General features: G+C 40.9%; 1 protein-coding gene across 1 annotated transcript in view; it reads right to left on the bottom strand.

Annotated features, from left to right (window-relative positions):
* Positions 1 to 1,978: 1,978 nt before the first annotated feature.
* The window catches only part of LOC122801246 (serine/threonine-protein phosphatase 2A regulatory subunit B'' subunit alpha-like), a 1,986,253-nt gene continuing 1,966,658 nt past the window's right edge, over positions 1,979 to 21,573 (bottom strand). The window contains exons 10-11 of the mRNA XM_044070799.1: positions 2,657 to 2,731; positions 1,979 to 2,257 (exon numbers count right to left, since the gene is read on the bottom strand). Of these exons, the coding sequence (XP_043926734.1) occupies positions 1,979 to 2,257; positions 2,657 to 2,731 (354 nt within the window). The remainder of the gene's footprint in view (positions 2,258 to 2,656; positions 2,732 to 21,573) is intronic.

The following is a 21,573-nucleotide window of genomic DNA, read 5'->3' as shown; positions in this document are numbered from 1 at the left end:
GAAGCATCACAAGAAAGAATTACTGGTTTGTGGGCATCATAGTATCTTAACATTGGTGGACTGACAATTTTCTGCTTCAGGTCATCAAATGCTCTCTGGTGTTGTTTCAATCATGACCAGGTAACACTTTTGCTTGTCAGCTTTCTTAACGGCACTGATAATTCACTGAAGTCTAGTAGAAACTTGCCCAAATATTTGACCATACCAAGAAAAAGCTGTAAGGCTTGGACATTGACTGGAGCTGGCATCTCAAGAATGGCTGTTTTGAAGGATCTGATCATAAGCCTGAACTGGTAAATAAATGACCAACACAAGTAACTTCTCTCAGCCTGAATTTACATTTCAGAGGAATGAGCTTTAGATTCACTTCATGTGCTATTTCCAGAAGTTTCCTGAGGTTTCTGTCATGCTCTGCTTCACCATTGCCTCCAACTAGAAAATCATCTACTATTATAGCACACCGATAGCCTGAAAAAATTTGCTCCATTGCACGCTGAAAGGCTTCACTCGCAGAATTTATTCGAAAAGGCATTCTGAGAAATCTGCATCTACCAAATGGCATACTGAATTTAGTCAATAGTTAAGATTTGTGATCAAGCATTACTTGACGAAACTCTTCGCATCTAAGACAGAAAAAACAGTGGCATCTGGCACGAGGGTAGCAACTTCCTCGACTGTACACATAAGATGGTGGGGTCTCTTTAATGCTTTAAGTCTCTTGGGTCAATACATATTCTGGTTTCATTTGAGCTTTTCTTACGAGTAACTACCATGGAAGACACCCATTCAGCTGGTTCTGTAACTGGACAAATCACAACTTGCTGCAACATTTTATCTAACTGGACTTTGACTCTGTCCTGCATAGTTATCAGAACTCTTTGTGCTGGTCTGACCACTAGACTGAAAAGGAGTACATAACTGGAAGTTTACCTAGCTTCTCTTCGAAAATATTAGCATACTCTGAGAAAATGGGTCTATATTATATAAGCGAATGCTATATAAGCGACCAACAATCCCCGAAAACTCAAAATGTCGAACACACGGATCAATGACTTTTTTCCCCAAGGAAGAAAATTGCTGATCCGTTAAAAAAAAATCAAAACACAAAATTAATTGGGAAGCTTCTCCTACCACACCCCCCTACTTAAATATGCCAACTCTGAGATTGCACCACAGTGGAGGAAATGGCAAATTCCCAAAAATGGCCCAGTGATTTTTTTTCCCCTAGGAAAATAAATCGCTGTTCCATGCTTTAGGTATTTTGCCATTTCTCGTAATTTTATGGTTTATGGATTTATATTACAGTTCATATTTTGATAATTTCTCTGTTTTACCTGTTTTTAATGTTGTTTACTGAAATAAAGTTATGGTTGCAACTGGGCCTACATAAGCCACTCATCAGACTCATTCCTCTAAACCTCTTAATGCAAGAAATATGGACAAAGTCTAGAAGAATGGAAGGACAAAAGCCTAAAAATGGGGCATTTTTAAATATTGCTCTTATAAACTTAGAAAGTTTCTAGAATAACAGGTTTTGTGTTAGCATGCATTTTCTGAAGGATATGAAGTCTTAAAGTTAAATTCATATAATTATTTAGTGACTTCAGTTTTCAGTAATTTGCCAGAAAGCACAAATTTTATGAGGAACAGACCAAAAAATGTGAGGCAAAAATCTGGACATTCTGCAAAAATCTGGACAGGTGAGATGTATGATCAAACTACTAAGTAAATAAACGATAAAATAAAATTGTAAGATAAGACAGCAAATATGTACTGCAAACATATGACAAAAGTACTGAGATCCACCAATGTTATAAATTTACATTAAAATGGGGGACAGTAATCTCAGAATTTTTTCCAGTTTGCAATATTTTAACCCAGGTTTTGCAACTGTCATTTCTTCCAGATGACATCTGATATAGCTGTAAAACTCCCATTTACTGATGTTTGTCAAGATTAATGATAGAGTAGCTTACTGCTATTTTAAAGCTACATCCCACGTTTTTGTGCCCAGAGTACATAGTTTTGCATTTGGTAGCATAAAAAAATGAACGGGAGTCGAGTCTATGATCACAAAACATTTAATGTTAAACAGGCCTTCAGGAAGAAAAGTGCTTGATTTAAAGCTTTCATTTAAATCAATGTGCTCTTTACATGAAACACCATGAACTGACATAATTCCAGTCACATTACAGAATGGAATCTCTCCTTTAATGCTACCAATAAAACGGCAAATACACTTTCTGTGAATACCAACCTAAGTTTACAAAGCAGCTTGTACAATTTATGGTTATCAGGTTTAAAGTTCAAATATTAGAAAGCCAAGCAGTGAATACTGTATGGAAGATACTTCAAAAAATGGCATTTCGTTTACAGTGAGATCCTGTTGGAGCTTACTTTTACAATGAGGCAAAATCCATTCCAGACTCCAGAATGAGATGCTAAGTTACAGTTTAAATTTGTAATTTCTAATTTTATGTTACTAAGATAATTTAGCTGACATATTTTTAAGTATTTCAGACTTCTAAGATTTAATACAGCATCTGCCTGTCATCCTTATAAATAACCACCATGTCTTTTTATACTTAAGGTCAAATACTTCAGTATGAAGACATTCATAACCTGGCTCACAAGCAGAAAATAAAAGGAAACCTACCGTGGTAATGTACCGTGAATGGAATTCTGGGGCATCCTTTAAAAACGTCAAGCCAGGATGAGTGTCAACCACGTCCTGTAAAACAAGAAACAGATTTTATCTTATGTAGCTGCATAAACAATTTAAAAAGGCTTTTTCAATCAAAGCAAAATCTTTGAAACATCAGGTGTCTTAGTACAAGATTGTATAAAACACATCCATGTTTTGTACTTTTTTTTTTGGCTGCATTGCTCCTTCGCTCACTAAGAGCCTCAACCCTGCAATGGCTAAAAAACATTTAGGTAATGAAAGGTGTGCTGGTCTGACTGTCTGATACTATGTTTATATCTAGTTCTAGGACTATGTCTACAGCTATATTTGTATTAATCTAACCATCAAATATGTATGTATGTATGCATACTTGCATTGTACATATGTATCTATCCACCTGTCTGTCTCCACACAAAACACGCAAACCCATGCCTGATATCTAGAGGTATGATCGGTGTAAGTACATGGCAAATGAGTAATACGTCACAGAGGTGACTTACATGGTGGGTGGTGTAACTCTAAGCAAAGAAGGTCTTTAGAAAAGACGACAATATTTCAAAAAAGATTTCATCTTCACAAAATCATAATTTAAATACTGGAAGGTGTGATATCTACAGCAAAAACTGCAAACTGCAATGTATTTAAAATTGTTTAACTTAGAAAAATGTTAGACGAGTGTTTTTCTGTTATATCTGAACTTTCCTACTGTATTGTTTTAAGTTTCTGTGTGATCACCGAACTCTTAGATATCACTGTGGTGTAGTAGTATTGTCTTATGTTTTAATTATTTATTATTAAATATTTTAAAAACCTGCACCTGTGGCTGGTTTGTGCAGAGATAGGTAAGCTCTAGAGTACATTGCATATTTATTGTAATAACCCACTCTAATAAGCCTTAGACTGAATAGTCACACTACCAACTGGATAATAATATTGCACAGTAATAACTGGACACCCTTTTAAGGGACTTTGGGTAGCTGATAAGTATTAGGTGGTGGTGGCAGAAATTGCTACTGTATAGTCTGGGTAAAGGGGCACAGCTGGAGAATCTGTGTCAGCCTTTCCCAGAAGTGTCTGTGAAGTTTTATAAATACTTATCTCAAAGTGTGTGTGGTGTGTCAGCTACCTGGGCAGGGACATGAAGCACTGGTGGGACAGAGAGGGTACTGGAGGCTAGCTTGCCAGCTAGGCTGAGATCTGGACCCTATAGCTGTGGCAGTGGGGAGAGTCTTATTGGGATCTAGAGAGCAAGGGAGCAACCAGCCCCAGACTGTAATCTCTGTGTGCACTTAAGGGAAATTGTACTTTACTGTGTGTATTTGTTATCCTTTCCTCTTATATGAGATGCCCTCCCTGGTGTTAATGGTGAGGATTGAGGCTCCTTGATTGCTGGGCCAGGGCACGGTCATCACATTTCTGTTGGCAGTGGCTGGGATAAGATATCCTCACATTTGTGGTTCACAGTGGTTGGGATAAGATATCCTCACTTGTGGTTTGCAGTGGTGTGGGTAGAGTGAATCCTGTAGCTTTTGTACAGTGATCTCTGAAGGTGTTTTGTACTCTAAATCAGCCACGCAGTGTATACTCAGATTTCAGATCACAACTGTTTTATTTATTTTGTTAGGTTAGTTAGGCAGTGTGAGCAGGCAGCATGACAGCACAGGAGTATGGAAAGCTGGTGGAGATGTGCCAGGCTAGGGGACTGGTGCATGGAAACCTGACTAAGGCAGACCTGATTGCAGCCTTGGTTACAGCTGCATCAGAAAACAGCATCCAGGAGGACAATCAGACTGGCAGTGGAGATACAATATCCTCGGGGAATGGACAGCTTAACCTTTCTGCAGTGGACTTAAAAATCCAGCTGGAGCTAAAGAGACTTGAGTTGGAGGCCAGGCATTTGGAGATATAAGCCGAAGAAAAGGAGCATCAGAGGAAGCATGACAGGGAAATGCTGACTCGTTGCCAGAGTCATGGAGGTAATGGGGAAGGGAGTAACTGGACCCCAGAAACACAAAAGGTCAGTAAATTTCTTCCGCAATTTAAAGAGGGGGATGATTTTGATAGTTTCATTCACATGTTTGAAAGGGTACGCAAACAATATAGTGTTGACCAAAGGCTCTGGTAGGGTTCCTGACCCCCCTTACTCCATGGGAAAGCTGTAACTTGTATATCACAAATGTCTGAGACTGTCTGTTTTGATTATACTGTTGTAAAAAAATGTCTGTTACAATGTTTTAAGCTAACACCTGAAATGTAAAGGAAAACGTTTCGTGAGCATAGATGCAAAGCATATGAAAATGTATGTGAATATGTTGCTGAACTGAGCACTTAGTTTCATAGATGGGTGAGTGGATGTCAGGTCACCACTTCTGAAGGGCTGGCAGACCTTCTGGTGAGGGAACAAGCCCTTAGCACTTTGACTGAGGAGATGAGATCTGGTTGGCTGATAGACAATGTGCTAATTCAGATGTGTTGGGGAAGAAGGGAGACCTATACCTGGCAAGGAGGGCAGCCATGCACAGGAAAGGGATCCCCAGTACTGCTCATGGGTCTAAAGGAACCCATGCTGGGCAGCACAGACTGCCCCAACAGAATCTTCCAGTAGCAGGGGAAGCCACTAGTCCAAGTATACGTCCAGGAGCTAGGGTGAAAATTTTTGAATGCAACCAGTGGGAACATGTGGCATACAGGTGTCCACGGAGGCAAGGTGGGGGAAACAAAGGTGAGGGAGCCAGTAAGTGGGAAAGACAAAATGCCAACAGTAGGTTGTCTTGAGACAACAGGGGTAAGGAACTACCATCCTGCAGATGTCCTGAGAGGGAAGAATTTGGATGAGGCAATACCATGTACTTATGCAGTTATAAGCAGTAAGGCTAGGAGTCAAGCATGTGGGTCTGGTAGCCTGGGGAAGACCCAGACAGACTGCATACTTTCAGCCAGGACTGGTGAGGTGGTTACTTCAGGGAGGGAGCTGCGCTGTAGCAGTGAAACTGAATGTGAGCCACAGCTGCTTCTGGGTACGGATTTTCCCTTGGACAGGGTAACTGCAAAGGTAGAGGTGAGTAGTAGTACCCATGCTGACAGTGAGGCACCACTGTCAGAGGATGCCAGACTTCCAGTGGAAGGGGAGCTGGGAAGGGTTACAAGGAGAGAGTTGAGATAGGCTCAGCTCTCAGACCCTACATTACAAGGCCTGAGGCAGGTAGCTAGGGAGGCACCTGATTCTCAAGGGAAGGGGGAATCTGTATATTGGGACAAAGGGTTACTATACAGAGAGTGGACCACTGAGGGAGGGCTAGAAGGTGAGAGAGTACATCAGTTGGTAGTGCCTAGAGTCTACCGTCTGGCGCTTCTAGCCATAGCACATGATATTCCCTTTGCATTTCATATGGGCATAAAACATACAAAGAGGCGTATTATGCAAAACCTCTATTGGCCTGGAATTTACAGAGATGTAACAGGGTACTGCAGGACCTGTGAGCAGTGCTGAAAGGTAGGCAATGCAGGAGACAAGGCGAGAACTCCTTTGATGCCTTTACCTGTGATTGAGGAGCCATTTCAGAGGGTAGCTATGGATATTGTGGGTCCTCTGAGTATCCCAAGTTCCATAGGGAAAAAGTATATCCTAGTGGTAGTGGATTATGCTACACGATACCCTGAGGCAGTGGCTTTGTCCTCCATTGAGGCAGAGAAGGTGGCAAATGCTTTGTTAGAGATTTTCAGCAGGGTAGGTTTCCCAAAAGAAATACTGACTGACAGAGGTGCCAATTTCATGTCAGACCTGCTGGCTTGTCTGTGGAAGTCCCGTGGGGTGAAGCACATGAAGACCACCCCCTACCATCCTCAGACTAATGGTCTTGTTGAGAGGTTAAACTCTACAATCAAGTCCATGCTACAGGCATTTGAAGATCAGTTGAAGAGGGAGTGGGACAAATATTTGCCCCATCTGTTTGCTTACAGAGAGGTTCCCCAGGAATCCACAGGTTTTTCACCCTTTGAGTTGCTGTATGGGCATAGGGTGAGGGGACCTCTAGATTTAATTTGAGATGAGTGGTAAGGTGAGTGTGAGTCTCACAAGGAGTCTGTTGTGGTTACATCCTAACCCTCAGGGCAAGGCTCAGGGAACTCATGGGCTTGGCCCAAGAGAACCTGGCAGATGCCCAACAACAGAAAAAACGTGAGGTATTACAGGAATGCTTGAGCTAGATAATATGCTGTGGGGCAGCAGGTAATGGTTTGCATTCCTGTTAGACACAATAAGCTGCAAGCAGCTTGGGAGGGACCCTACAAGGCGGTAAGAAAGGTAAGTGAAGTTAACTACGTGGTGGAACTGCTAGGCAGATGGCAGGGGCACAGATTGTACCATGTTAACATGATGAAACCTTACCATGATAGGGAGGCCCTTGTGCTGAGCATTTGCAGTGGATAGCAGGAGGAGTCTGAGGGAGATCTGGTGGCTGATCTTCTCAGTGAAGCTCGGACTGACACCTCGGTGGAAGGGGTAACAATGTCCCAGCAGCTATCTCCTACCCAGGTTCAAGAAATCCGAACAGTGTTGCAGGAATTTGGGGATGTGTTCACTGGGAAACCAGGGTGCACCCACCTGGTGCAGCACCAGGTGGATACAAGACCCCAAAGGCCTACTACGCAGACCCCTTATGGGGTGCCTGAGAGAGTCAAACAGACTCTGAGGGAATAGGTACAGGAGATGTTGGATCTAGGGGTGATTCAAGAGTCCAACAGTCCGTGGGCCACCCCATTGGTGTTGGTGCCAAAGAAGGATGGCAGCACCAGGTTCTGTCTGGATTACAGGAAATTAGATAGTCACACAGAGGCAGATGCTTACCCCATGCCTAGGACAGACGAGGCCTTAGAGCAGCTGGGTGGGGCTAAGTATCTTACAACCACTGATCTTACCAAGGGTTAATGGCAGATGTCCTTGACTCCCAGTGCTAGAGAGAAGTCAGCCTTGGTGACTCCTTTTGGCTTGTACAAGTTCACAAAGATGCCCTTTGGGATGAAGAATGCCCCAGTGACTTTCCAGAGGTTGGTGGATAATATCCTAGCAGGAGCAGGAGGGTTTGCCCTTGCTTACCTAGATGATATTGCCATCTACAGCCATTCCTGGCCAGAGCACCTTCAGCATGTCAGGGAGATGCTGGGCAGACTACAGAGGGCAGGGTTGACTATTAAGCCGAGCAAGTGCCAGGTGGGTATGGCAGAGGTCTCCTACCTAGGACACAGAGTGGGGAGTGGTAAGATAAGGCCAGAACCTGCCAAAGTGGAAGCCATTCAGGCATGGCCTGCACCTGTTACCAAAAAGCAGATGAGAGCATTCTTAGAGACAGCAGGGTACTACAGAAAGTTCGTCCCTAGTTATAGTACCATAGCTGCTCCCCTCATAGACCTCACAAGGAAGAACAGACCAGATAAGATAGTGTGGACCCCAGCATGTGAGCAGGCATTTCAGAAGCTTATAGAAGCTTTGGGAGGACCCCCTGTGTTATCCAGTCCAGATTACAGCAAATAATTTGTTGTGCAGGTGGATGCTTCAAACCATGGGGTGGGGGCTGTACTTACCCAGATTAATTCAGAGCGGGAAGAGCACCCAGTCATTTATCTCAGTCATAGGCTCCAACCCAGGGAGGAATGCTATGCAGCTGTAGAAAAGGAATGTCTAGCTATAGTGTGGGCATTGCAGAAACCTCAGCCTTATCTGTATGGAAGAAAATTCAGGGTAATGACAGATAACAATCTTCTAACATGGTTAAACAGAGCAAGTCAGCAAAATGCCAAGTTGCTAAGATGGAGCCTGGGGTTGCAAGCATATATGTTAGTGCAGCACCACAGTGGAATCTTGAGACAGGGAATGGGGTGAGGTACCCTCAAGATAGACCTAACCTTCTCAAGCGGTGTTTCTCAAGGGTCACTTGAAAAACTAGCTTGAGTTCCCCAGGGGGGAAGAGATGTGAAGATTGGGGAAAGATGGGCAAAGGCTGCCAGCCTAGTCAAATAGAATTTGATACATAATTCTATCATTTATATATATAAATGTAGAATACAGGCTTGTGTTCATAAATGAAAGAAAACACTGTAAAATGTGAACTTAAAGATTGTTGAAACATTGACATCTGCTGTAAGGAAAACTAAGCCAAGCATTTCAAATGTTCTTTGAAGTAAAATTATCTAAACAGCGGTGCCGAAGTGGCTGGCTGAACACATTCTTTCTATTGTCTTAACTTAAGGAATAATTGCTAGAGTGTACATGTGAAATGTCTTTTATTGTTGCAGTTTCCTGAGCAGGTGTTAGATTGTGTCAAAATGATGTAATGTGTACACTGGGAAAACCTAATTGTCAAAATGATGTAATATGGGAGGGCCTAGCAAAGATGTTTGTTAGTGAGTTTAAAAACTATTGTTCAGAGAGAGACTGTGAGCATTTTGATCTTGATATCTTACTTATCAGCACTCTGCCTGTTGTCTTATGTAAGTAGTGTCTTAGAAATATGGTTTCTTGTAGTAATAGCTAGGAACTTAGAAGAAAGTTAAACAAGTGTTTTTCTGTTACATCTGAACTTTCCTACTGTAATTTTTTAAGTTTCTGTGTGATGTCCGAACTCTTAGATATCACTGTGGTGTAGTAGTATTGTCTTGTGTTTTAATTATTTATTATTAAATATTTTAAAACCCTTCACCTGTGGCTGGTTTGGTTAATGATAGGTAAGCTCTAGAGTACATTGCATATAGAGTTTATTGTAATAAGCCACTCTAATAAGCCTTAGACTGAATAGTCACATTACCAATTGGATAATAATATTGCACAGTAATAATTGGGCACCCTCTTTTAAGGGCCTTTGGGAAGCTGATAAGTATTAGCTGGTGGTGGCAGAAATTACTACCATATAGGCTGGGTAAAGGGGCACAGCTGGAGAATCTGTGTCAGCCTTTCCCAGGAGTGTCTGTGAAGTTGTATAAATACTTATCTCAAAGTGTATGTGGCGTGTCAGCTACCTGGGCAGGGACATGAAGCACTGGTTGGAGAGAGAGGGTACAGGATGTTAGTTTGCCAGCTAGGCTGAGATCTGGATCCTATAGCTGTGCCAGTGGGGAGTCTTATTGGGGACCTGGACAGCAAGGGAGCAACCAGCCCCAGACTGACTGTGATCTCTGTGTGCACTTAACGCAATTTGTACTTTACTGTGTGTATTTGTTATTCTTTCCTCTTATATGAGACACCCTCCCTGGTGTTAGTGGTGAAGATTGAGGCTCCTTGATTGCTGGGCCAGGGCACGGTCATCACAGTGAGCACTCAACCCGATTAGATATACAAAGAGTTAGTGGCTGAACACTGATGGTGAGCACTTACCCCTATTAGATATACAAAGAGTTACTTGTTGAGGACTGATGGTGAGCAGTTACCCCCATTAGATATACAAAGAGTTACTGGCTGAACACTGATGGTGAGCACTTATGCCCAGCAGATATACAAAGGGTTACTGGTTGAACACTGATGGTGAGCAGTTACCCCCATTAGTTATACAAAAAGTTACTGGCTGAACACCGATGGTGAGCACTTATCCCTATTAGATATACAAAGAGTTACTGGTTGAACCTTGATGGTGAGCACTTACCCCCATTAGTTATAAAACATGTTACTGGTTGAGGACCAATGGTGATCACTTACCCCCATTAGATATACAAGGAGTTACTGGTTGAATACTGATGGTGAGCACTTACCCCCACTAGATATACAAAGTGTTACTGGCGGAACACTGATGGTGTGCACTTAGCCCCATTAGATATACAAAGAGTTTCTAGGTGAACACTGATGGAGAGCACTTCATAGGTTCATAGGTAGGTACTTGGCTATTCGCCCTAGGGCCTATATAAGCCTAGTGAAATGGTACCCTTGCTTTTGCCACCCAAGAAAATTATTTTCCTGTGCCCTGTCAAGCAGAGCCACAGAAGTGATCACCGGGGTGAATTTCCTATCTCCCATCCAATCATCAAGATTTTTCTTGAAGAGTGCTAATGAGGAGCTTTGTTTGATATAGATAGGTAGTTTGCTCCAGAGTATGGGAAGTCTCTGGGACAGGAATCTATCCCTCCAGCATGTTCTGTTTATTGTCGTGACAAGGTTTAGGTCCCTAGAGCGTGTAGCTCAGAGGGATTGGAATTTCTTTAAGTGGAGCATGTCCAACAGCTTTGGGTTTGACATAGCTTTGTATGTTAGGCAGAGATTGCCTCTGAGTAGGCGATATGCGATAGAGTAAAGCTGGAGTTTTTTGAGACGGTCTGCGTAGGGCATCTTTCTGTGGCCAGTAATCCTCTTTGTGAGGTATTTCTGCTGCTTTTCCAGTTGTTGTAGATGTCTTGTGAGGTACATACTAAAAGGGGCATTGTACTCTATAATGGGTCTAATGAGTGATGAGTAGAGGGGAACAATGACCTCTTTTTTCCTGGATGAGAAACATTTTGTGATGAGGTGTGCCACGTAGAAGGATTTCCTGACTACTGTGGCGATGTGATTATCAAAGGAGAGACTACTGTCCACCTGTGTCCCAAGGTCTCTTATCACACTTTCATTGTTAAGTAGACTACCAGCTATGTGGTAGTTCATGGGGACAGAGTTTTTACCAAAAGGGATGACAATGCACTTTTTGGCATTGAGCTTGAGGCCATGGCTTTGACACCAGGCATCTCTCTCAGTGAGGCCCTTTTGTAGGATGTCCATATCGTTAGGAGTTTTGATTATGGATCCTAGTTTGCAGTCATCTGCAAACTTTGTTAGCCAAAGACCTTCTGTGTTAGCCTGTACTTCAGAGAAGTAGATACCAAGCAGGAGAGGACCCAGGACTGAACCCTGGACTCCACTTGTCACTGGTCTGAAGATGGATTTAGAGTCTGCTACTTTCACAGTGTGGGGTCTGTCAGTGAGCCAGTTGGCAAACCATCTTGTGACATCGGAATTTATACCTAGTTTAGTGAGTTTATCTATAATTCCAGAGTGGGGGATGGTGTCGAAAGCCTTAGCGAGATCTAGATAGGCTGTGTGAAAAACCTTACCCTTATCTATGGCTTTGGTGACCGCTTCAAAGAAGTCTATCAGGTTTAGGAGACATGATCTGCCTTTTACATACCCAAACTGGGTAGGGTCTAGAGTTTGGAGATTACCAATGTCATTGTTCATAAGTTCCATGATAATACGTTCCATAGCCTTGCAGACCAGACTAATGGGACAGAAGTTTCCGGGGTCCATGGTGGCTCCCCCTTTGTGGAGTGGGATAACCATTGCTGTGTGCCATTCAGTGGGCACAAAGCCTGAGGTGAGGCTATGATTGAACATGGTACTTAGGTGGGGTGCCAGTTCGTTCCATAGGTCATGTAGAAAGAAGCCTGGGATGTTGTCAGGTCCTATGGATGCTGTGTTCTTGGCTTTGGAAACAGTTGCAGGCTGAACACTGATGGTGAGTACTGACCCCCATTAGATATACAAAGAGTTACTGGCTGAACACTGATGGTGAGCACTTACCCCAATTAGATATACAAAGAGTAACTGGTCGAGGACTGATGGTGTGGACTTTCCCACATTAGATATAGAAAGAGTTACTGGCTGAACACTGATGGTGAGCACTTACCCCCATTAGATATACAAAGAGTTACTGGTTGAACACTGATGGTGAGCACTTACCCCCATTAGATACACAAAGAATTACTGGTTGAACACTGCTGGTGAGCACTTACCCCCATTAAATATAAAAAGAGTCACTGGTTGAGGACTGATGGTGAGCACTTACCCCCATCAGATATACAAAGAGTTATTGGCTGAACACTGATGGTGAGCACTTACCCCCATTAGATAAACAAAGAGTTACTGGTTGAACACTGATGGTGAGCACTTACTTCCCATTATTTATACAAATAGTTACTGGTTGAGGACTGATGGTGAGCACTTACCCCCATTAGATATGCAAAGAGTTACTGGTTGAACACTGATGGTGAGCACTTGCACCCATTAGATATACAAAGAGTTACTAGTCGAACACTGATGGTGAGCACTTACCCCCATCAGATATACAAAGAGTTACTGGCTGAACACTGATGGTGAGCACTTACCCCCATCAGATATACAAAGAGTTACTGGCTGAACACTGATGGTGAGCACTTACCCCCATTAGATATGCAAAGAGTTACTGTTTGATGACTGATGGTGAGCACTTACCCCCATTAGTTATTCAAAGAGTTACTAGTTGAGGACTGATGGTGAGCACTTACCCCCATTAGATATACAAAGAGTTATTGGTTGAACACTGATGGTGAGCACTTACCCCAGTTAGATATACAAAGAGTTACTGGTTGAACACTGATGGTGAGCACTTACCCCAGTTAGATATACAAAGAGTTACTGGTTGGACACTGATGGTGAGCACTTACCCCAATTCGATATACTAAGAGTTATTGGTTGAGAACTGATGGTGAGCACTTACCCACATTAGATATAGAGCGAGCTACTGGCTGAACACTGATGGTGAGCACTTACCCCAGTTAGATATACAAAGAGTTACTGGTTGAACACTGATGGTGAGCACTTACCCCCATTAGATATACAAAGAGTTATTGGTTGAGAACTGATGGTGAGCACTTACCCACATTAGATATAGAATGAGTTACTGGCTGAACACTGATGGTGAGCACTTACCCCCATTAGATATACAAAGAGTTACTGGTTGAACACTGATGGCGAGCACTTGCCCCCATTAGATATACAAAGAACTACTGGTTGAACACTGATGGTGAGCACTTACCCCCATTAAATATAAAGAGAGTCACTGGTTGAGGACTGATGGTGAGCACTTACCCCCATCAGATATGCAAATAGTTACTGGCTGAACATTGATGGTGAGCACTTACCTCCATTAGATATACAAATAGTTACTGGTTGAACACTGATGGTGAGCACTTACCCCCATTAGATATACAAAGAGTTACTGGTTGAGGACTGATGGTGAGCACTTACCCCCATTAGATATACAAAGAGTTACTGGGTCAACACTGATGGTGAGCACTTACCCCCATTAGATATGCAAAGAGTTACTGGCTGAACACTGATGGTGAACACTTACTCCCATTAGATATACAAAGAGTTACTAGTTGAACACTGATGATGAACACTCAGCCTGAATCTTTTGCCAAGACTACACTGCTGTACAGACAGATTATATTTGTAAATAGACTATTAAATGCAGCATGAAAGCTCTCTACAGTTCTTTTCCCATACAAATTAGCTGCACATAAAATTGTATTCAGGAATAATTTTGTTACACATTGTACAAGTTGTTCCAAATACAGGCCATCCAGAGGCTCTTTTTGCATGAGCCAATGACAGTTCCAGCTCAGATGACACAGCCATACACTGCTAAAGGATTATTTTTCATTACGTAAGTTTACTACTGCCTTAACTGCAGTCAAACAAAGCATTTCCTTTTAATCTCATGAAGTTACAGGAGAAGAAGCTTGGGTTTTATTTCAGTATTATATGGGAAACATTTCATTAGAGCTCTCAGAATAAAACTATAACTATGTGGCTCACTGCAGATTTAACATGTCTTTTTATAACATGAACAGTAACATTTTATTGATGATTTTAAAATACTGTGATTGTGCTGACTGCAGTATCATTTTGTTAAAATAACTATTTACTCCTAATTTTCAGTGACTCATTATGGCAATAGCTGAATGGGGATACACATTTTCCCTAGACAGTGCTATTAACCAAAGGTGAACATTACAAGCTTTTTGCTTTTCATGTAACATACTAACTCACTTGTGATTTAACCAAATAAGTTGTCAGTTATTGCTTTTTAACTACAAAACACTGTATGTAATTTACTTTGCATGTGGAGATTACATCTGTTGATCATTTGGAGTCCTACCTCTCAACCTTTTAGAGTAAGGAATCTGGACAAAGCCATGAAAAAAGTGGTACAAATAGGGACAATTTTGAAATACTGATCTTGCAAACTTAGAAAGTTGATAGACTAACAGGTTTTCATTAGTGTGAACTTTCTGAAGGTTATGAAGTCTAAAACTCAAATGTCTGTAATTATTTTCTAACTACATTCTTTAATGATTAGTCACCAATTTGCCAGAAGGCCACAATTTTATGAAAAACAGACCAAAAATATAAGGCAAAAATCTGGATATTCTGCAAAAATCTGTACAGTCGAGAGGTATGTTGGAGTTTGCAGGCCTTTTGAATATGAGTAACACAAAATCTACTGCATATTGTAGACACCATTCACCAATGTGAATTCAAGTTATTTGCCTGATGCTACTATAATTATTTAGACTACATTTTAGTTTTATAGATATGCATGAATACAAGTAAATAAATTATAAATGGGCACAAAAAATGATTGTCAGATGCATTGCTTTTTAAAGCTGAGTACTTTTCCCTTATTAAATTTGTTTTATGCTAACTTATGAAGTAAGTTTGATTTTAATTCCTAAAGTACATGACACTATAGTAACTATGTTTTTTTAATTTAATGCTTTATAGAAACACTGTATACATTCAATAAAGTATGATTTTTTTTGTTTAAAAAGAGGGACAAGTAATTTGAATGTGAACATATTAGCCTGTTTTCATTTAAATTATATGTAGCACCATATTAATGTGTGCAAACTCAGCTCTGTCATGCTTTATTATGTCTTCTTCTGTTATACACACATATTGTAGGGTAACCAGTGATAATATAAACCATCTCATAAAACCATAATCCCCGTTTCTATTCCACATTACAGAGAGTAAGATTAAGGCAAATGAACCTAAAGCCAGAAGATTTTCATGGACTGAAGAAGTATTCATACACACTGATTGGGTCAGGATTGTGTTACTTTAACTATGGTAGAAATTCAATGAATCACAAGCATCCCTTATTAGATAAGTGATAATACGATTTTCAAAATACACTTGGCTTTGTTTTCAAGGGAATGTCAACTGAAGGACAGTGCTAAATATAAGTGTGGTGCAGAATGAATATTTTTATTTACAGAGTATAACTGCATTCCTGATTTGTTAATTTTAGAATGACACATAAATATAGGTCCTTTGGAATAATTTTGTTACATTACGATATATACAACTTATTTAAATAAATAGATATATATGCTAAAGTTACATGCTAACCTCACCTTTTCAAGTTTCAGAAATGAGGTAAGTGGACTAATTTTAGTTCTGCATAAAATTTTATCATTTCACCATACAACATAACTTATTTGTGAGGTACCAGTCACTAATATACCAATTAATTAAAAAACTACAAGATACCACTAATGTAAATATATAAATGCATAGCTTTGCACTGAAAGGAAAAGAAGAACGTGGGAGTCTTGATATGGAAAGAATGAATTCTCCTGTTTGCATATCCTGTTTTAAACTCCCAGAGAAAAGATACTGTACTAACACAGGCTTAACTTGCTTCTTCCCTTTTGTAAGAAAAAGGATATTTTATTTTGCTTGCTGTTTTCCTTTCAGTAACACAGAAGAAGATTTCTGTAGATGTTGATATTCTTCCCTTCCTTCCTTCAGACATTGACTGAGTACAATGCCCCATTTGGAATGTATCTGACCCGACACTTGCAGCAGCTGGAGAGGCCACAAAAGTTCCTCACCAAAAAGGATAGTCTGTCTCAAAATCTGTCCTATGCTGCCCGACTGAAAGAACTCCAGCATCAGCCCGCTACTGCTTTGCTCAGAGGTGACCTTGCCTAACATAACATACAACCCAGAATTTTGATGAATGTCACTCAAAAAAAAAAGATCCCATCAGAGCCACAGGGAGACTTAAACCCTCACACACAGACATAATTAGTTGGCGTGCTGGAGAGAATAGGACCCATCACCCAAAGACTCCCTATGAAAAAATCCAAATATCGTGATATAGAAGACTGGCTGGCCTTGGCTGAAATCTTGACCACTGACCAATGGATGGGAATAGACGATAACCTGGATTAGGATTACCTCAGTGTCACTGCTTTGGCACAGTATACAATAAAATAATGGGTATAGTTCCCCATCTAAAGGTGTGGTTCAAATCAAACTATAGTGTAAATGCCTAATGGGATAGCCTAGTAATATTCATTCTTTCCTTTCTCCCTCCCTTTTCTCTGGTTCATGAGTAATTTTACTAAATGCCCCAATCGTTTATTCATAAGTGTCTTGGCACCTAACACTTCCCCAAACTACTGTTAGACCTGCCCTGTGGCTCCTAGGTTTTGCGACTCATAAAAAGGACAGCCTCTCAGGAATAGATTAACTCCCTCTTCCTGAATTTAACGTCAGTCTCAGGGGAGAATAAAAACCTCAGTGTCAAGTTCAGGGATAGAACCCTCAAAGTTTGAATCTTGTGGCATCAAAGTTACATGTGCAGCCTTCAAAGCTATTCAAATGGTTACATATAAAGTACAGTTGTGTAAGTTGAACTTACCTTAACATTAGATGTTCAAATGATCACTGCTGTAGTAGCCTTAGCTATATTGGTTATATCTTGCCAATGATATAACAGCCGTCCAACTTCTAAGGTTTTACGGCACCTTATACGCACCCAAACTGCCAAGCAGCTTGAGCTGAGCTGACTAAAAGTGGACACAAAGCCCTTCATAGCTTTCCTGCCATCAGAAAGAGGGAGGCTGTGAACATGAAATGACAAGGCTAGGAATAACAAAAAAATAAATGTCCATACCCTGGCATAAAAAACACACCAAAAAACAAAGAGATGGAGGGAAGGACCAGCTACTGTAGCAGTGATCATTTGAACATCTACTATTATGGTAAGTTCAGCATACACAACTGCACTATGTTCTTCATATTGATCACTGCTCCATTAGCCTTAGCTATATGGGTATATTATTATAGCTAGCTATATTTAGGAGGTGGAAGCAGAAGGGTCCAGGAGCCCCTGGAGAATGGTCCTAGCAAAGCATGATCTAGACCTAGAGAAGTAATACGCCTTATAGTGCTTTGCAAAAGTATGTACAGAGGACCAATTAGCAGTTTGTAGAATAAGTCTGGAATCCAACCCTTTTCAAAACGCCAAAGAAGAAGCCAAGGTCCTGGTAAAGTGGGTCTTGACCTCACCTGGAATAGATATGTTATGGTGAGTATAACAAAAGGTAAAAGCCTTAGCCAACCATTTATAAATAGTCTGTTTTGAGACTGGTTGTCCCTTCTTACCTTCACAAGAAATGAACAATTGATCTGATGATCCAAAAGATTTAGTTCTGTCAAGATAGTACCTGATTTGTCTGTAGACATTCAGTGTATGCAGTATCCTTTCACCCTCATTTTTAGGTTCAGGAAAGAAAACAGGGAGGTGGAAAGTTTGACAAAGTAAATTCAGATACCACTTTAGGCATAAAAGAAGGTTTAGTTCTCAAAGAAACCCCATCCTTGTGGAAAATGAGGTAGGGTTGATTCACCATACGAGCTTGCAACTCAGATATCCTACCCCTTCAAGAACATTGTGACATGTGACTGCTTTGAAACAAGATGATCCGTGGGTAGTGAGTCACCACAATGATCTTGGGGAATTCTTTCTGAATCTTCAGAAGTAGCCTGGATTTTATTGGAAAGGCATACAGGAAGTTTCATTTCCAAAGAAAAGAAAAGGCCTTCTTGCATGGAGTCATGGAACAGAATTTTGCCAGTTAATTGTTCAGAGAAGAGACAAAGTGGTCTACTTCAGGAACCCCCCCACAGATGGATCTAATCTTAGAAAAACCCCCAGATCTAGTTTCCATTCTTGAGGGTCTACCCTGGTCCAGCTCAGTTTCTCTGCCACACAATTTTGCTCCAACAGAATGTAGGATGCCTGTAGAGTGAGACTGTGCTGTGAAGTGATACACCAAGCTAACATGGCTAGTCTGCAAAGGGAATATGACCTGGCTTCTCCTTGCTTGTTATTGTATCACATCACTGTGGTATTGTCTGTAAGCACTTGAAGACGTCCCTGGGACCAAAGATGGTTCACAAAATTGACTGCCTTGACCAGGGCAACCATCTCCTTGATATTTATATGTGTGTGTCTGTTCTTGATGTCCCACACCCCCCTGCATTTTTATTTTTCCTGAAACTTCTCCCCAAGCAAAGTCTGAAGCACCCATCATGACTGACTGCTTTGGAACAGGGAGGGAGAAGAGGAGACCTTGATTTAAAGATTATCTGTTGTCTCCACCAAGTGATTTGTCTTCTGAGAAACCCCAGTACTGGAATCTGAAAGGATAAAGGGTGTTGATGCTGGGACCAAAGTGATTTCAGATACCATTGTATATTTCTCATGTGGAGTCTTGCCAGGGGTATCATGAGAATCACAGATGGTGCGAGACACAACATCCTGTGGTATTACCTTGCTGTGACTGAATTTTGAGTGAAAAAATTAGAAACAGATGCAAATAAAGATCTATTTTTCCTGTGGAGGAAAAGCTCTTTGAACTGAGGTGTCTAGTTGACGTCCCAGGAACACAATCCTGTGTGAGGGAGTGAAGAAAGACTTTTGAATGTTCTCTTCCAGCTTGTGCAAGAGATCTTTCACCCAAGAGAGAAATTCCTGACATTTTTAAAAAGACTTGGCAAAGATAAGCAAGTCATCTAAAAATGTGGATGCCCTGTAGCCTGAAATAAGTTATAACTGGAACTAGATACTTTGTGAACACCCATGACACAGTAGATAGTCCAAAGGGTAAAGCAGAGAACTGATAATGTGATCCAAACATACAAAACCTTAAGAGACACCTTAAGTCTGGATTAATAAGAATGTGATAAGCATCTTTTAAGTCTAGTGTTACCAAGAAACTTGAAAGAGGAAGAAGAGGCAACAGGATTTGAAGTGGCACCATTTTGAATTTGGGCACTAACACAAACAGGTTTAGAAACAAAAGTTCCAAAACTGGTCTCCAAGCATTTTCATATTTTGGACTAGGAACACCCTTGAATAAAACCCTTTCTCCACTTGGGAAGGAGGAACTGGTTCTATCACTCCTCGGGACAGCATATGATGAAGAACAGGTGGAAACAAAACAATCTGATCTAAGGATGAGGAATGACCTCCCTGGAAAGGAGTAATTTCCTCTCACTGCCATCAGTAACTCCGATGAATGATTTTCAGAACCCATTTGTCTGAAACAATCTGTTGCCAAAAAGAAAAATGGAGATTCAGACTTTCTGGAAGAGAAAGAGGGCCATGGTGGCAGTGGGTCACAAGGTCTCTTCAATAGTTATTCAGACTTGTTGGAGTGTCCTTGGTTTTGGGAGGTTTGAGACTTCTTTTTGGAACCTGCCTGAATTCTGTTGACACTGTTTATTCTGTTTTTTTTTTTTTGCCAAAACTGGATGAGGAGAAAGAAAATTAATTGGATAATTTGAAAAGGGAGGGCTAAAAAATCTTAGAAATTCCCTGGATCACCTTGCCCATTTAATCTCAACTTTTGATCACTTCTGCAACAGAAGGGCCAAACACTAAATCTCTATCCAAGGGAGAATTTAAAATCTCATTTTTATCATCTGGAAGGTTCTGAAAATGTAGCCAAGCAAACCTCCTTAAAACTGTACCAGCAGCCATAGCCCTGGAAGCAGTATCAACAGAGTCATACACACACTGCAAACAATGAGTAGTAACCTGTGCAACAGAAGAAATTAAGTTATTTAAAGCAGATTTGTCTTCACAAGAAGAAACTGTACATGAAACAGTCCTCATACTTTCACAATATGTCAGGATAAACTTTAACATATGAGCCTGACAATTTAAAATTTTGAAATTCAAAGGTTCAGAAGTATACACTTTTTTGTGAGGGACTGAGAAACCTCCCTATTTGTCCACTGAAAACACTGGTCTATTCTAGCAATAGTCTCAGAGAAAGAAAAGCCCCTACAGGAAGAATCAGAAGGAGAGCATTTTTCTGAGTCTGAATCAGAAATCTGTGGACAATACCATGAATCTGGCCTTGCATCTTCCTGTTCAGAATCTTGAATCTCTTCAGGAAAGGAGGAATCCCACTTTCTTTTACCTGAAACTAATCTGCAAGAAGGACCAATAGCCTCAATCAAACCCTGAGCCAGTCCCAGTAAACTACTCATGTCCAAAGAAATTTCAGGAGGCATAGATACATGCTTGGTTTTCTGTTTCTTTTTGACAGAAAAAATGGGGGCAACCATGTTACTAATGGCAGCTGCTGCTTCCCTAAGGATGGCACAGCATACTGACACAACAGGGAAACCTTCCCTGTTCCCTCTCCCAGGAACAACAAGAGTGGTTCTCCCTTGCCCATTGACGGGACCCCAACAGCTGTAGAGAAAGTGTATAACTCCTAGTCCATAGTGGCTGTAGGTGCTACACCGGAGGTAAAAGATGAGTGGTCTGAGGTACAACAAATGACCACAGCAGAGTCACCTACCTAAGGCTGAGGCAAATTGCTAGCCTGCTGTGGTGGCAATGGCTATTTACTTATTTTTATTTATTTATTTATTTATTTTTGCAGCTGGAAGAAGGACCAGCCATAGGAGTGACAATTTGTTCCATGGTGAAGCCAAAAATAGTGCCTCTGTCCTGGGGAAAACAAGCAATAATGCTACTAAACTACAGTCCACAAAAGGTACTTTTTTTACATAAAAGCAATAAAAAGCACTTTCAAACACTATGGCAGGCCCACAACATTAATATAAACACAGAAAACAGTTTATCAGTTAGATAGTACTATTTTTAAGTTAAAAGAAACAATGAGCGCTCCATTTAAAAGTATGTTACAGTCTTGAGGCAGTCCATTAAAGCACAACTACTAGCTTTAAAATACAGTTCTTGAAGAAAGAAGTAATAAAACATTAGTAAAAAAAT

The sequence above is a fragment of the Protopterus annectens genome, chromosome 4.part1, assembly GCF_019279795.1.
Source record: "Protopterus annectens isolate FY-2018-M chromosome 4.part1, PAN1.0, whole genome shotgun sequence".
NCBI lineage: Eukaryota > Metazoa > Chordata > Ceratodontiformes > Protopteridae > Protopterus > Protopterus annectens.
The sequence above is the reverse complement of the archived record's forward strand: the minus strand, read 5'-3'. Positions and strand labels throughout refer to the sequence as shown.